Raw genomic sequence first — 15,501 nt, forward strand, 5'->3', positions numbered from 1 at the left:
GAGCTCGCCCCTTCTGGTAGAGGCACGTCTCCCTCAGCAGGGTCAGTGTTCTCTTGTCGCTGGGGATCACCGTTCTCTGTATGGCGTTGATCTGTGCCCCCAGGAAGATCTTCACCTGTTCTGGTTCCAGAGGATTTCCCCCAGTGTATGGAGAATCCCAGCTTCGTTAAAGTCCTTGTGACCCGCTGTGCGTGCTCCTCACATGTTTCACGTGAACTTGCTTTTATTAGCCAGTCGTTGAGTTCAGGGTATACATGAATCCCTTCCCTCTGCATGTACACCACCACTGCCGCAAGGCATTTTGTGAAAACCCTTGGAGCTGACTTCAGTCCGAATGCCATGGTTGTGAACTGGTGGTGTTCTTTGTTGATGGAAAATATTAACAGATGTTTGTGCTGCCTGTTCATTGGAATGTGCAGGTAGGCATCTTTGAGGTCCACGGTGGACATGAAGTCTCAGTCTCTAATCTGAGGGAGTACCTCTTGTAGTGACGTCATTTTGAATCTTTGTGTCCTTATGTACTTGTTTAAGAACCGTAGATCCAGGATGGGTCTTAGTGTTTCATCCACCTTTGGTACCAGGAAGTAGTTTGAGTACACTCCCTTGTTCCTTTCTTTGAATGGTACTGGTTCTATGGCCTCCTTTTGGAGTAGTTCTTGTGCTTCCTCTCGGAGTTGCACTAGCTCCTGTCCTGAGTGTTCCCTGCTCTTTGGTTTTGGTGGTTTCCTTTCCAACTCTATTCAGTATCCAAACTGTATGATGTTGAGTATTCATTTGTCCGTTATCTTTTTCCACTCCTGGAAGAAACGTCTCAGCCTGCCGCCTACTGGTGTTGCATGTTCGTTGGAGTTTGGTCTGTGTAACCCTCTTGTTGAATTTTTTGTGCTCTACCCTCAGAGGGATCTTGTGGGTGAGCACGCTTCGCTGGGCAGAGTCACTTTGAGGCGGGTTGTTCTCCACCTCTTCGTCTTTGCCCTCGTCCGTTCCCCCTACTGCGAAAGGACTGGCCCAGAGGCTGGTACTGCCAAGTTAGTTTCTGCTGCCCCTGCTGGCTGTGATTGTCGCCCTGGTGGCCCTGCTGGAATGTCTGGTGTGACGTTCCCAGCTGTTTTCCGCCCCTTCCGTATGGTCTCCGTGTCTGAGTAGCTCTTCTCATCCCTCTGAATTGCAGGGCCCCCATGAACCTTGCTGTTTCGTTATTCTTGAGGTGAGGTTTTTCATCCACCGGGGCTCCGAACAGCGTATCCCCGTTGAAAGGGGTGTTCAGAATGTTGTTCTGGACTTCTGGCTTGAAGCCTGAGATCCTGAGCCAGGCCTGCCTTCTTTCCATTATCCCTATTGCCATCAACCTGCTTGATGTTTCGGCTCCATCTAAGGCTGTTTTAAGGCAAGAATTTGCGATATTCTTCCCTTCCTCCACCAGGTGCGAGGCTCTTTGCTGGTATTGTTCGGGGAGGTGCTGGATTAGCTGCCCCATTTCGTCCCAATGTTGGTATTGGTGTCTGTTTAGTAGGGCATTGGAGTTCGCCATGCGCCAGTGCATTGCCACGTTTCTTTCAATCTTCCTCCCAGTCAGGTCCATCCTCCCGCTTTCCTTGTCTGGTGGTGGGCCAGAGGTTGCCGGGACAATAGCCCTTTTCCTGGCAGTTGACACAATGATGAGTCTGCTGTGACTGATCCCTTGATGTAGGAAGGGTCCTGGGAGGAGTGTTTATACTTCTCCGTCCTAGGTGTGATGGACCTGCATGTTGCTGGGTCCCGGAACCCCTCCTTCCCCTGGTCCATGACACTGGAGCATGGGGAGGAACTGGCTCCTCGTTTGAATGGGGAGCAGCGTTCCAGTAAAAAGTCTGCTTTAGGCTTTTCTTCCTCCAGCTTGACCCCAAAAGCAGCTGCTGCGCTTTTGATGACCATATTGTAGGCCACGATGTCATCGGGCAGCGAAGGCCTCGAAGGCTAAGTCACCACAGGCTCTTCCGGGTTTTCGCCGTCGAGGTCCTGCCACTCCAGGTCCTGGGTTGTCGACGGCGCCGAGCCGTAGTTTGTTGGTCATCTTCTCCCTCATAGTATAGGTCCTCTTCTCTGGGAGTTAGACAGTTCTTCGGCGTATAACTCCTCCTGTTTGACGTCTACGATGACAGACTGGTTTCGTTGGAATCGTGTATCTTTTCATTTTATCGTCGAACTCCTTTCTTTGTAGGATGCTCTCCATTTCTGCCTCGAGCCTCCTCTTCTTTCTTTCCAACTTTGTGGCCTGTTCGGCGTCGAATGCGGGTCTTTTCGCCGGAGCTGACGCGACCTTCTCTTTCGAAGCAGAGCGCCCCAGTTTTTGCTTAACGACCTTGGCTTCGCTGGTCTTTGCCACCTGGGAGTCCTTTTCGAAGGATCCGCCGGGCCGTTCGTCCTTGGGTGCAGCTGCCGTCATCGAAATTTCGGCGCCGGTGCTCCTTTCGAGGACAGACTGATTTGAGAGTCTGACTCAGGCTTTCGGGGCCCTGTCGAGGGCTTAGTGTTAGACGTCTCTCCTACCTTATCAGACGTTTTCTTATCGGTCTCTGCGACCGTGAAGTCATCTGGTCCCTCGGCGACGTTGTCTTCCTACGTGGAGAGGCCCAGTTTGTGCAGCGACTGGGTCTGTCCCTTGCCCTGCATGTTGTAATTGGCTCTCCTCTGTCTCTCTAACCCGGAGTGTCTTCGGTGTGAAGATGGAACAGGCATTGGTCTTTGCTCTCGTGGTCGACTGGCAGGCAAAGACTGCAGACCGGAGTTGGTCCTTCTGCGCGTATTTATGGTGGCAGTTACGGCAGAATTTAAAGGGTGTCTTGTCCATTCCTGCGCTCAGGGTCCACGAGTGCGCATTATCAGTTGGACGTCGAAGATGGAGGTTCTCCTTCTTAGTCGTCCTGGCTTGTCGATCTTGTTCTCTGTAGTCTTCCTCAACTTTTTCCTCGATGAAACTCGTGCTTTCTCTTCTCAAAAAACTCTGGAGCTTCACAGTGACGATCCAGACCCAACGGCGGAAAAAAGAATCTGAAGATGGCGCCCAAAAGGTGGGAGCTTCCGCAGGAAGCGTGCCGACGTCACAAGAGGACCACCGAGTGGTGGGACGTAGACGCCCACCGGGCTACAAATAAAAAAAAAATAAAAAAATAAATAAATAAGAGGAAGAAACACTACGATTCCGGACCCAACCACCAGACCGTGGAATAATGCACAGAATAGTGAATCCAGAAAGATTCACGCTGCAAAAATCAGGAACTGTTTGTGTCTCGTTTTACCACTTCTTAGAGTGCAAGAGTTAAAAATCTAATTCCGACAATTATTCTGAATATCTTCATATTTTTTCCATGGTCCCTCTTGTGGGAGTTGAAAGCTAATTTCATATGCTAAGCTGTGTAGTCTGTCTCAAACACTTGCAAGAATTGTGATGTGTCGAAACACCACAGCTTAATGAGGGTATACTGAGAGGCAAGTATACAGGCAAAAGGAGGGAAAAAAATGTTCAGTCTCAACTTGCTCCTACAACTACCTCCTTCTGACAGACTCCCATAGAGCAATATCAAAGAAGAAATGTGGTGAAAAAGACTGCCGATGCTTTCGCTGTGGATGTTGAATGGGGATGCAGACATGTTCCTCCAGTTACTATTAGTCATTCACTGTCATTGATAGGCTTGCATTGCAATGTCCTGGTACAGCATCAACGGGCAACACAGTGCTTTCCATGGAAGAAAACCGTGGAAATGTGTCAGATTGCGAAACATGGCAGAGAATATTCTGACATTTACGACACCAAGGATCCAAAGATGCAGACATTAGCCTTTCAAATGAAAAACGTCACCCATATATTTTTTTAAACTCCAATCGCGTGGCAAGGATAAATCAAAGCTTATGACTAACGAAGATTCCCCAGGAGAAGTACAAACGAATGATCTATACAAACTTGTAAGTTGGAACTGCAGTTACATCTTGCACCTAAACATTTCCCACATGGACACAACACATCTACCACTGCTAAACATGTCTGAACGGCACCCAGGAACTCATGAAATTGGGCACTTGTGTCAGGGTTATAAAGTATTTAACAAATGCTCTAATAGAATAAGTTTCTAAATAAGTTAGTACTCAAGCTAACTGCAAAGCAGTCACATGCCTTTCGAAAAGTTAGTTTTCATGCTCCCTTAATTGTACACCGAGGTGTTCTCCCACAGTAATAAAAAAAAAAGGCAAATGTATACACAGATTACTAAATAAGCAATTTTAATCGAGTAAAATATTTAAGAGTAATTTACAGGAGAGGTTTATTTGAAGAAATATTACAACATATAAAAACTACATAAATTTCCACTTGGTTAAAAGTGGGCAGTTATTTTTTATTCCAATGCATAAAACCATTCTTAAAATCCCAGAATGCACCTAGGGCACTGCACAGTTGATCATGAAACGATCAGTTAATAAAATTTAATGTCACATGTAGCTCAATGTCAGCCAAAGAAGACAAACACTGTTCACAAGCATAGCTGAATGGAAGTGGATCTCAGCATGTCAGAGGAAGTCAGTGCATGTTTTGAATCTTGATGGGGGATAGGAATAGGAAACTGAGCAATCAATCCGTTATGTCCATCTTTATGTCAATCTTTTCCTGTTTAACGTTCTCTGAAAAGAAAGAAAACCATGAAATGCAACAGTAAAAGACCTTGTAGCACAAAGCTGTTGGGTAAGACTTTTGATCATAACACGTTACATGCTCAAGTACAGTAGTAACACCTTCACTGCTGGGTTTCTGCAGTGCACGCGACAGAAAACCTGCCACCAGAATTAACTTCCCTTAATACCAATCACTCATGTCCATGAGCATACCATGCTGGTGTTTATTGTACAAAATGCAATGAAATGAAACCCACATTTCAGACGTACCCCAGACATATGGAGAACACTCCACTGATTGGAGTAACAGGATTTGCTTCATAACTACAAGCCCTTCAAATCACCTTTGCCAGGACCTCTAAAGACTAGGAGTCAGTTGCACAAATTATGCAGCACAATGCAGTTTTTGGATCCAATCAAGCTAGAAACATTTGTTAAAATGTGCAAGTTATACAGAAAACTGTGGTAAATCCATAGTTAGCTGGTAAAAGCATTACCATATAAAAATAAAATACGGGGCTGGACCATTGTTGATTTTTTTTGTTTTTAAATCAACTATTATTCACGAGAGGTCAAGAAACCCTGCTTACCTGTGACCAGTTTGTAGTGTTGTAGACTCGAATTTATTTGCTCCTGTAACAAAAAGATTACTTACCGATAGGAATATTTTTGCAGCTTCAAGAATTTTCTGCCATCACATGCTGTGCATTACTCTACCATCGAGCTTTTGGAGCAGGCCAGATTCTTGCCACCGCCTCATTTGGCAGTGTTCCTAGAGGCTAGTTTTCGCCTCCATTAGGATTCTATTACTCTCTATGGAAGGCCCAAATGTCTGAATTCTAGGTCATCAACTGCAGTGCTGCAAAGCTCAGGGTGTTGGGTTTGGGGTGAGAACACTTCCCTCGTGCATGAATCGAAAGTAGTTTGACTATAGCAGTCTCTGTACAATGTTCTGTGCCATCACTAAGTTTGGAGAATCATGTTTAGCTCGCCCATTGTGGGGTTCATCAGGAGTAGTCACCCAAGACTGCACATGTTTATCACTATATGGTATTAATGGGATTGGAGTAAAAACGGATGCACATTTACCAGTATGTTCATGTGCATTATTTGCTTCTGGTGGTTTTCAGAATTCTCTAATGTTGAGCATCCCTGTGTGGGCTTCCCCATCCCATGTGAGTCTGGAGATGGTCACTGTTGAAATTGGTAATATGGACCGTGCCACTTCCTTCTTTTCTTACTGTGTGACCACTAATAAGGTTCTTGTAGTTCTATGCGATATCAATGTTGGAGTATATTGAGAATCCATTTGTCTGATATGACCTCACCCCACTCCTGGAGAAAGGCTCCTATTCTGCCCCAAACAGGTGTTGTATGGGCAGGTCTCTGCTTGAGAGTCACTTGTTTGCAGGGCACGTTGCTCTGGAAGGTTCTCCCCTACCTCTTGCTCATTCATAAAATGAGCATCTTCGTAGTGCCCAATATTGCAAATGTGGTGATGCCCCTTGCAATTTGGCTTGCTCGTTAGGTGTTATTTTGAAGTGGTAGGCAGAACGATCCCCCTTTCTCGATCTTTGAGGCAGTTCCACCTCCCTCTGGATGGCCACTAAATTGTAAAGCCCTATTGGGCTTTGCCATCTCATCCTTTTTTGGCTGCTGTAGTGTCAATCCACTGCACTGCCAAAGAGACGTTACCCGTTGAACGGTGTGTTGGTGACATTTGCATAGACTTCATTCTTTCAGCCCAAGACTCGCAATCAGGTGTGCCTCCTTAATGTTGTTCCAGACACCAGCTGCCTGCTTTGTGTCTACAGCGTCTAAAGAAGGTGCTGTAGCAGTGTACCCATTCCTTTCCAGTGTTAATGGGAATACCTATTGAAAAGGGTGATTGATCTTGCGACAATGTGGCATCGTGGCTCCCCTTGCAAATTTCACCCCATTTTTTATTTCTCATCAGGAGTTCGCCCAGATGCTGGCACATTGGCTCTTTTCCTTGCGGTGGCCTCAATGAAGTCTGTTACATTGCCTTGAATGCTTGCATTTATTTTCCACTGTGGGTGTTACCGACTTGCAGGTTGACTGTTCCTTTAAAGCATCTTTCCTCTAGTACAAAAAGGTGGGAAGCTTTGGCAGATACTGGCGTTTGCTTTGTGAGGGGAGGAGGGTTGCGAGCAGAACACAGGTCTGATTTTTCTTCCTCTAGTTGGACTCCATCTCCGTCTGCTGCTCTGCACCACCACGTTGTACAAGACCATTTCATCAGACTACCTCGACCGATAAGGTCTTGCCATTGCCCTTACTGTCTCTCCAGGCCTATTCCACAAAGCCAAAGAGTTCTCTACCACGTAGAAGAACTAGTGTTCTTCATGAGGCTCTGAGGTTAGTGGTGGCTCCAGGTCTACAGTCTCTCTCCTCCCGGTTCTTTCTCCATCAAAATTTAATGGCATTCAGAATTCCCAGAGGGAAGTATTACAATCCTATTAGAGGATTGCTGCCATCTGCCTTGAGCCAATGTTTTCTGCTTGGAGCCGCCCGCCCCCCCCCCCACCGCCCCCGGCAGGATGCCCCTGGCTATGCGTTTTAAAACTTCGGTCACCCACCTACATCGGTTTATCAGTGGATATCAGTTATCCTAGTCCTTTTTAGATTGGATGGCAATTGTAGGCTGAGGCTTAAGATATGCGTTCACGATTCGTTTTCCCCTCATGATGCTCAGTCTTCAGCAGTAGTTTCCAGACCAGACAGCTGAAAGAAAGCATCTGAAGATGGAAATGATGCACAGGGGCTTCCAGGGCAGGCATCTGATGTCAGGAGAGGAATGGACAAGGCACCAAATAGTGGAAACAGACCATGCTGCCCCCAAGCTTTGTTGGAGAAGGCCAACTCCCACACCTGTGCCTCTCCACATAGTGAACGCGATTCTTCTCCAGTAGGTTTGCAGTACAATATAAACAGGTCGTGTTGTCTGTCCTGGTTCGCTAGCCCCTAAACGAAAGAATGGCTAATAAAAAAACATGGTCTGAACTAGCATGTTTATGTGGAGTCTCAGCCTTGGACCATTAACCTTGTGTGCATCTCTTGCATGTGGTACCCCTGGAATTGTTAGTGCCTCCCTACCAAAGAAGGGCAGATACTGTGTTTTGCATGTATCGACGTGAAAGTAAGCATCCTAAAGTTTAAGGGAGATTAGGTAATCCAATTCCTGAAGTATAAGAACTTCAAATAGTTATTGTCCAGATGGATTGCTTGGACTTAACTTTGAGGTCCAGTATTTGTCTCAAATGGCCTATTTTCAGGATCAGAAAGAATCTGGACGTTCTCCATTGCTCCTTTTAATTTGAGGAGAATCCTTTTGCTTTGCTCTCACAAATTGGAGTTTATACATGCCACTTACCAGACCCCCCAAAAAGTGTAACCAGACTGCATTATCTGAAGCACCCAGCGTTCCGTGGTGAATTTCCTAAATGGGTGCAAAACCAGATTCTATCCTCCATCTCCCTCCCCCCCGCCCCCCCCACCAAGGAAGCAGTCAAGCACTTCAGACCATCTAGGAAGCATGTCTGGGATGCTCCTTTTCTCTTCTCTGTATTACTGTAGACTTGTAATAATTGTCTTGAGGGTAGTATGATCTTTCTTAGCCTCTGGATTGGCCTGGCTCTAACTTTGGAATTGCCTTTCGCCACGAAGCGTACAGCTAGCAAGACACCAGTACTGCAACATACTTAGGAGCATGCTACAACAGCCTATTTTGCATGAAAATTGAAATGTTTCCCAAATAAAGTTTGCTCATTAAAAAGCAGGTCTAAAGCAAGGAGGATTAAACCCATTCCTGACTGCATAGGACTGCTGCTCCAAGCTGATGGAAGCAAGATTGGAAGACCTCCATTGCTGCATCCATTATAGTGGGTAATGCATTTACACCTTCTTTGACAACACAGCCTTAGGCTCTTTGGTCCTCTGGGAGGAGAATGACTAGAGGCAAAATGTTATCCAACAAATGGCGGACCCATGTCCAGGAATTGGCGCAGACCCTTCACCCCATGTGGTCAAAGCATCGGTCGTAAGGGACAGATGCCAGAGTGACTAGATTCTTTTGATATACACTGAACAGCTGTCTAGGACTGATTTGGGATGGTCAAGCAAGCGGCTGGTGCAGTCAGTGACACCCTGCATTTCTTCTGGGGGGAGGGGGAGGAATACAACTGCCTGAACAGTGGGCAGTGTATGAATCAGCGAGTCCTATTGACCAGCTAGAATTCAGAATAGAGGGATTTCGTTGTCCAAGGTCTTTAAAAAAAAAAAAAAAAAAAAAAACCACAAACAAGTTACAGGCAATTAGTATTCTACAGAAGGCACAGGCTCTATCCAGTAAGATGGGAAATGCGACTGGTGACAAGTCAGGCTGCGATGAGGACTCTTCAGTCTATGAAGAATGTAGCCCTTCCACCATTATGTGCATAATACTACTGCCCTTCCGCCCAAAAGCTGGCTATCTTCCCCATCTTACATCTGGTCAGTTGAAGAAATGCATTACTTACCTGTAACTGCAGTTATCCAGTATTGGTATCGTTCATAGATTCACATGCCCAAATCGTTCTGTCGGGATGGGAGTCCCCGGTACATAAGTAAAGTAATGTCCCATTAGACAGAGTAATAGGCCTAAGGCCTCACATTAGTAACATATCCAGGTCCCTTTGTAATCAGACCCAAACTCTAGAGAACAACCAATCAGCTGTCACCACCCTCTGGAACCTTCCTGGAAGGAGCACTAGTCCCTCAGATTTTCTGAAGCACAGTGCTATATAGAGGTACAACTGAGTGTACTATGTGAGCCCTTCCAAGGGAGGCGGGTGGGTTGCATGTGAATCTATGAAAGACACCAATGCTGGATAACTGCAGTTACAGTTAAGTAACGCATTTCTTATCCAGTACTAGGGTATCTTTCATAGATTCACATGCCCGAATCATAATAGAAAGCAATGATGAGCACATTTTCTTTTGTACAGAAAGCATAAATGCACCAGTTAATATATTTACATATAAATGCAAAGCAAGAAGTTGCAAGTATGGCAAAGGTATAGAAGTAACAAATGTGCAAGGAAAAAGAAAGAGGGGCTGGTGGGGAAGGAAGGCTCACCTCACCTCTATTGAAATAGATGACGCAACACTGCCCGTCCCACTGCAGCATCCTTCATTAGCTCCGTATCCAAACAATGCTTGGTAAATGTATGCTGCGTCTATCATGTTGCCGCTCTGCAAATGTCTGATAGGCACACCCGCAAATAGTGCCATAGAAGTAGAAACTGCCCTAGTGGAATGGGCACGAATTCTTAATTGTAAAGGTTGACCATCTTGTTGGTGACAGAAGACAATAGAACCAGAGATCCATCTAGAAATACTTTGTTTTGTAAAGGGGAAAACCTTTCCTAGGTAAGCTAAGCCATGAAAAGTTGGACTTGACAGAACAAAAGCATTCCGCAAGTTAGAATTTAAGGCAGCGATTCAAATCCGATTGTACAGCTTTTTCAGCTGCTGTTTGAGGATTTGGAAAGAAAGTCTTTAAGACAATAGGCTCGTTCAGGTGGAAGTCAGACGGGACTTAGGGTAATTCTTTGGACTAATCCCAAATTTATACCCAATCGTTCTTGAATTGAAGAAAGGGATCTTGTATTGTGAAAGCGTGAAGGTCACTAACTCGTCTTGCGGATGCAAGGGCTAGAAGAAGTGCAGTGTGCCAGGAAAGGAACGAGGTCAGCTCTGTGTATCGGCTCAAAAGGAAGTCTCATAAGCTGAGCAAGGACTGTTGAGCTGCCATGTTGGAGGTGGAGACTTTACGGGAGTTAAAGTCCGAAACAGACCTTTGAGAAATTGTTTGATCAATCTATTTGATCAAAGAGAAGGTCCTGTAGAAGATCTATCAAAGTTCACCTGGCAGCAGTATCTCGTTTCAGGAGAAGTGTGAGCGAGACCTGAAGTTGCTAGATTGAGAAGGTATGGCAATATCTCCTTCCGGAGAGGATGTAAGGGGATGCACCTTAGATCTACACCAGATACAGAACCTTTTCCATTTGAAGGAATAAGTCCTGTTTGTACTATCCGCTCGAGCGCGAGATAAACATTCCTCCAGACTGCAGAGCAGTTCTAAGCCATGAAATTTGTGGAACTCAGGAGCCAGGCCGATAATTTGAGAGCTGCTGGATCTAGGTATTGGACTTGCTCCTGGTCCATTGTGAGGAGAGATGGAAATGGGGTCAACGGAATTGGAGGTTGCAGGGAGAGGAGATGGAGTCCCGTGAACCAATGTTGGCGAGGCCATGCCGGGACCATTAGAATCAGCATGCAGGGCTCTGCCTTCATCTTCCTGAGGAGCCTGGGAATCAGGGGAATCGGAGAAAAGGCATAGGCGAATACGCCGAACCATGCTATTGAAAATGCATTCCCCAGAGATCCCTGTTGGGGATGCCAGCTTGTTAAGTGTTGGCATTTGGCGTTCTGCTGTGTGGCAAACAGATAACAGTGGTTCGCCCCACTGAGAATATGCTGTTGAGTAATCTTGGTTTAACTCCCACTCGTGGCAGGTCATCAGCAGCCTGCTTAGCAAGTCTGCCAATGTATTGTCTTTCCCTGGAACATACGCCGCTCGCAGGGAAATTGTGCTGCAGTGACCAGTTCCAAATTGAGATTCTTGAGAGAAAGAGTGAACGAGTTCCTCCCAGTTTGTTCAGATAGTGCATCGTCGTAGTATTGTCTGTTCTGACTAGCACTAGTAAACCTTTTATCCTGGGGAGGAAAGCCAGAAGGGCTAAATAGACTGCTCTCAGCTCTAGGAGGTTTATGTGCAGTTTCTGCTCCGAAGATGACCACTTCCAGCTGATCTGAAGCTCTTGAAGGAAGGCTCCGCAACCTTCTAGAGACGCACCCATGGTTATCACTTAAGGAGAGGCTCGAGTTAAAGGGTAGGCCTCGAGACAGATTGTTGAGGAGTCCACCAGTCTAGAGAGGCGACCATCTGAGGAGTCACCTGTATGTCGAAGGATCCGCTGATTTGAATCAACTGAGGGGAGAGAGCCTCTTTAAGAGGACGCATGTGAAAGCCACAGTAGGGAACTAAAAGAATGCAGGAAGACATAATTCCAAGGAGAGATTTGAATAGGCGCACTGAAAGACTTTCTTCTCCGTATGCACTCTGCCAAATGCGAGTTTGTCGCTCCTGTGACGGGTAAGCTTTTTTCAGGACAGCTCCCAGAAATGTTATCTGCTGAGAAGGCTGTAGGACTTATTTGTCTGGGTTGAGGGTAAGACCCAATCTTTCGAAAAGCCGTAGAGAGGCTCTGGAAGACTTGCTGTCGAGAGAAGGTGCCTTGATGAGCCAGTCGTTGAGATAAGGAAAGACTTTATGTTGCCCGAGGTATGCAGCCACTGGGGAGCGAAATTTTGTGAAGATGTATGGGGCTGATTTGAGCCCGAAAGGCAGGACCCGGAATTGGTAGTGTCTGCCGGCCACAGCAAACCTCAAACTTTGTGTCTTCTGTGGATAGGAATATGAAAATGGGCATCTTGGAGATCAAAGGATACCATGTAGTCGTTCGCATTGAGAAGCTGCAGGACTTCCTGAATGGTGACCATGCAAAAGGATGGTTTCTTCAAGAATTTTAGATTTCTTAAATCTAGGATTGGCCTCCATTTCTTTTCCTTTTCAGGAGTAAAAACCGTGTCCTCTTTGACCAACAGGAACCCGTTCTATAGCTCCCTTCTGGATCATTAATGATATTTCCAGGAGTAAGATGTAAATGTTTGTGAGCCATAGGTTGAGGTGTCGGTGGAGTTTGCACAAATGCTAGACAAAGTCCAAACTGCACCAGCTGGAGAAGCTAACGATCTGTTGTGGTTGGATTCCAATTCTGAAGATAGTGGGATATTTTTCCTCCTAATTTGGAAGGTGGAGAAGAAACCGATTAGTGGCAGAGAGAAGTCATTTGTGTCGGGCGGAATCCTGTCCGGCCCTTCTGCGAAAGGAAGACTTGTACGAAGTCTGTCTGTTGCCTCTGTTGAAATTGTGGCCTGTATTGTTGGTTAGAGGAGTAGGAAGACCTATACTGCTGGTAGCCTCTGTTAGAATATTGCCCTCTACCCCTTGAGCTTCGAAAAGTGGTGCTTCTATACTGAAGGGTGCCCAAAGCTCTGGCAGTAGTAGTATCTTTTGATCCCTTGGAGGGTTTCATCAATGTGAGTACCAAAAAGGAGTTGTCCATCATAGGGCATGTCAAGGATTTGAGTCTGAATTTCAGGCCGGATGGTTGTTGCCTCAAGTTATCCTCAGCACCTTAGGACTGCCGCCCCAGCAAGTTGGCGGAAACCAGTGGATGCGATGTCCATCGCACAGTCGATAATTTCAGAAGCCAACCTTTCGCCCTCCAGCAGCACCTTTCTTGCTTCTTCTTTACAATCTTGCAGCAGGGTCTCTAGGTATGATGCAATGTCTGACCACATCTGCCTGTTGTGGCGTACCAATAACGCCAACGAGTTAGACGCTCGCACCGCTGACATGGAGGAAAAATGCTTTCCAATATTGTCCAAGCATCTGCCCTCTTTATCCGAAGGCACTGAAAGTGGGGCAGAAGGGTTTTTTGATCTGCGTTGAGCTGCCAGAGTAATCACTGAATCAGGCTTGGGATGGCCTATCAGGCAGGCTGGAGCCCTATATTTTTTTATCTAATCTTGGCAAGACTGGAGGATCTGTAGAAGGGTTTTGGATTATCTTGATCCCAGATATAATCTATGATGGGCATAGACCTAACATTTTTTGAATGGTTCCTTGAAATTGTAAAGGAAACAGTCCTGTTGGTAAGAAGGCATTGGAAGTTGAAAAAACGTTTTGCTGCTCTTTCCAGGAGATTATGGAAACCTCATCTTCGGGAGGAGTGCGCGCCTGAGGAGGCAATGGCAATGCTGGAAGAGGGATAACAGTCGTCCCATTCGTCATGATGTGACTGAGTATCCTGAATTTCCCCTTCTTGTGGTTCATCCTCATCGTCCGTAGAGGGAGGAGGCGGCACATGCACTTCAATGGTAGGAGGCGGATCTTGCGCTCTGAGGTGGAGAGAGAACTGGAGCAGGAGACGGAGCAGAGGTAGGGAACCTCTTCATCTAGTCTGAGATCATAAATTGCAGGTCAGACCAGGGCTGAAGTAAGCCAAACCATCTGTGGCTGTTGATGGCTTTCGTCATGATAGTACGCCTGCTCATCCATATCTTGGTCATCCTAATCAGAGTCCTCCTGATTTTAACATTGAGCTCAGAGGGATCATCATCATCATCATAAAGATGAAGGAAGTAATGGTTGAACCCTACTGGGTGATGTCAGGGCGTCAGCCTCGGTTTCGTGAATTTTTGCTAAAAATATGCAATTTCAGTCTTTGATTTAGGTGTAGACGAGGCTGTGGTCTGTATAGTAGTCGACAAAGAATCATCGATGGTCACAACGGGCACTGCCATTGATGAGAAACCTCTCGAAGTCGTCAGGATGGTAGTCAACGGGAAGGTAGACTGTACACTCTTTGTTGACGTGCATATCCGACGAGCCACTAGTCGCCATGGTAGTCGAGCGAGCTGTCGAAGATACCTTGATTGTCAGCGACAAAGGGGTATGTGCAGTCGAAGACGTCAAAAGGGATTCAGACGAGACCAAAATTGTAGAAATGGTAGTCGTCAAGGTCACTCCAATAGCTGTATAAGGAGATCTTGTTGTCGAGCCCACCGTCGACGGGATGTAGTAGACAGGGCTGAGGAAGGCTTTTTAAAAAAGTGTTTCACCCTCGGCGGAGGAGTCAGAGGGTCTGAAGTTGGTTTCTGCGACCCTTGAAGGAGATGACACCCTGGCAGGTAAATCTTTAAGTTTTGAAGCCTCTGAAGACTTTTTCCTGGGTCTTCTTTTGAGGTTGCTGCGTAGAAGGACCTGGAGAGACATCTCTGGGCCTTTGAGGAGTCTTAGAAGAGGATTTCGATGAGCTCACTCTCCGCAGAGGACAAGGTGTCCTTTGTCCTTAAGCCTCTGCAGCAAAGTCAAAAGCCTTCCCTCACGGTCTTCGTGTTATTGTAGAAAAGGTACAACATACCTTGCAGTCTTTAGGTGAACGTCTGGATAAAGACAGAGGCAGTGCTTATGTTGGTAGTCGACGTAACTTTTTGCAGGAACCACGGGGCCTAAAAAGGCCTTTTTTTAGTCGTGTCCGACATGAAGACAGTAAAGACTTCAGAGTAAAATCCGAACATCATACCTTAAATCCAAGAAATAAGGAAAACCTGAGCAGAGCTCAGTGGAGACTCCCTTAAAACGACGTACGGTAGAAAATCTGAGGGACTAGAGCTCCTTCCAGGAAGGTTCCAGAGGGTGGTGACAGCGGATTGGTTGTTCTCTAGAGTTTGGTCCTTATTACAAAAGGACCTGGATATGTTACTAATGTGAGGCCTTAGGCCTATTACTCTATACATGTATAATGGGACATTACTTATGTACTGGGGACTCCCATCCAGACAGGGACTCCCATCCAGACGGGGAATGATTCAGGCATGTGAATCTATGAAAGATTATCCAGTATTAGGTTAAGTGTCCTTTGTGCAGGACCAAATGTTAGATGGAGATTAAGCAGGTCTGCTCCATGGCTGCGAGACCCATTAAGGCAGTGAACGCTAATCTCTTTCCAGTAAGGAGGGAAAATGGGAAAGGAGACTGGAGACGAATCAAGCTGTGATGGCGATGTATTACTCTAGGGATAATGTAGCCCTTCCACTCTCCCAACCCAATGGTGGGGGCCAAGGCTGTAACTGAGATGGATGTGCTAGTAGACAAAAACTGCC

The 15,501-nt window shown here is 46.2% G+C and overlaps 1 protein-coding gene across 1 annotated transcript in view; it reads right to left on the reverse strand.

The window, feature by feature from the left end:
• Positions 1-4,240: 4,240 nt before the first annotated feature.
• DNMT1 (DNA methyltransferase 1) overlaps positions 4,241-15,501 on the reverse strand; it is a 110,516-nt gene continuing 99,255 nt past the window's right edge. The window contains exon 34 of the mRNA XM_085600772.1: positions 4,241-4,653. Within this exon, the coding sequence (XP_085456898.1) occupies positions 4,604-4,653 (50 nt within the window). The 3' untranslated portion in view covers positions 4,241-4,603. The remainder of the gene's footprint in view (positions 4,654-15,501) is intronic.

This window comes from Triturus cristatus, chromosome 4_2, assembly GCF_964204655.1.
Source record: "Triturus cristatus chromosome 4_2, aTriCri1.1, whole genome shotgun sequence".
Taxonomy (NCBI): Eukaryota; Metazoa; Chordata; class Amphibia; order Caudata; family Salamandridae; genus Triturus; species Triturus cristatus.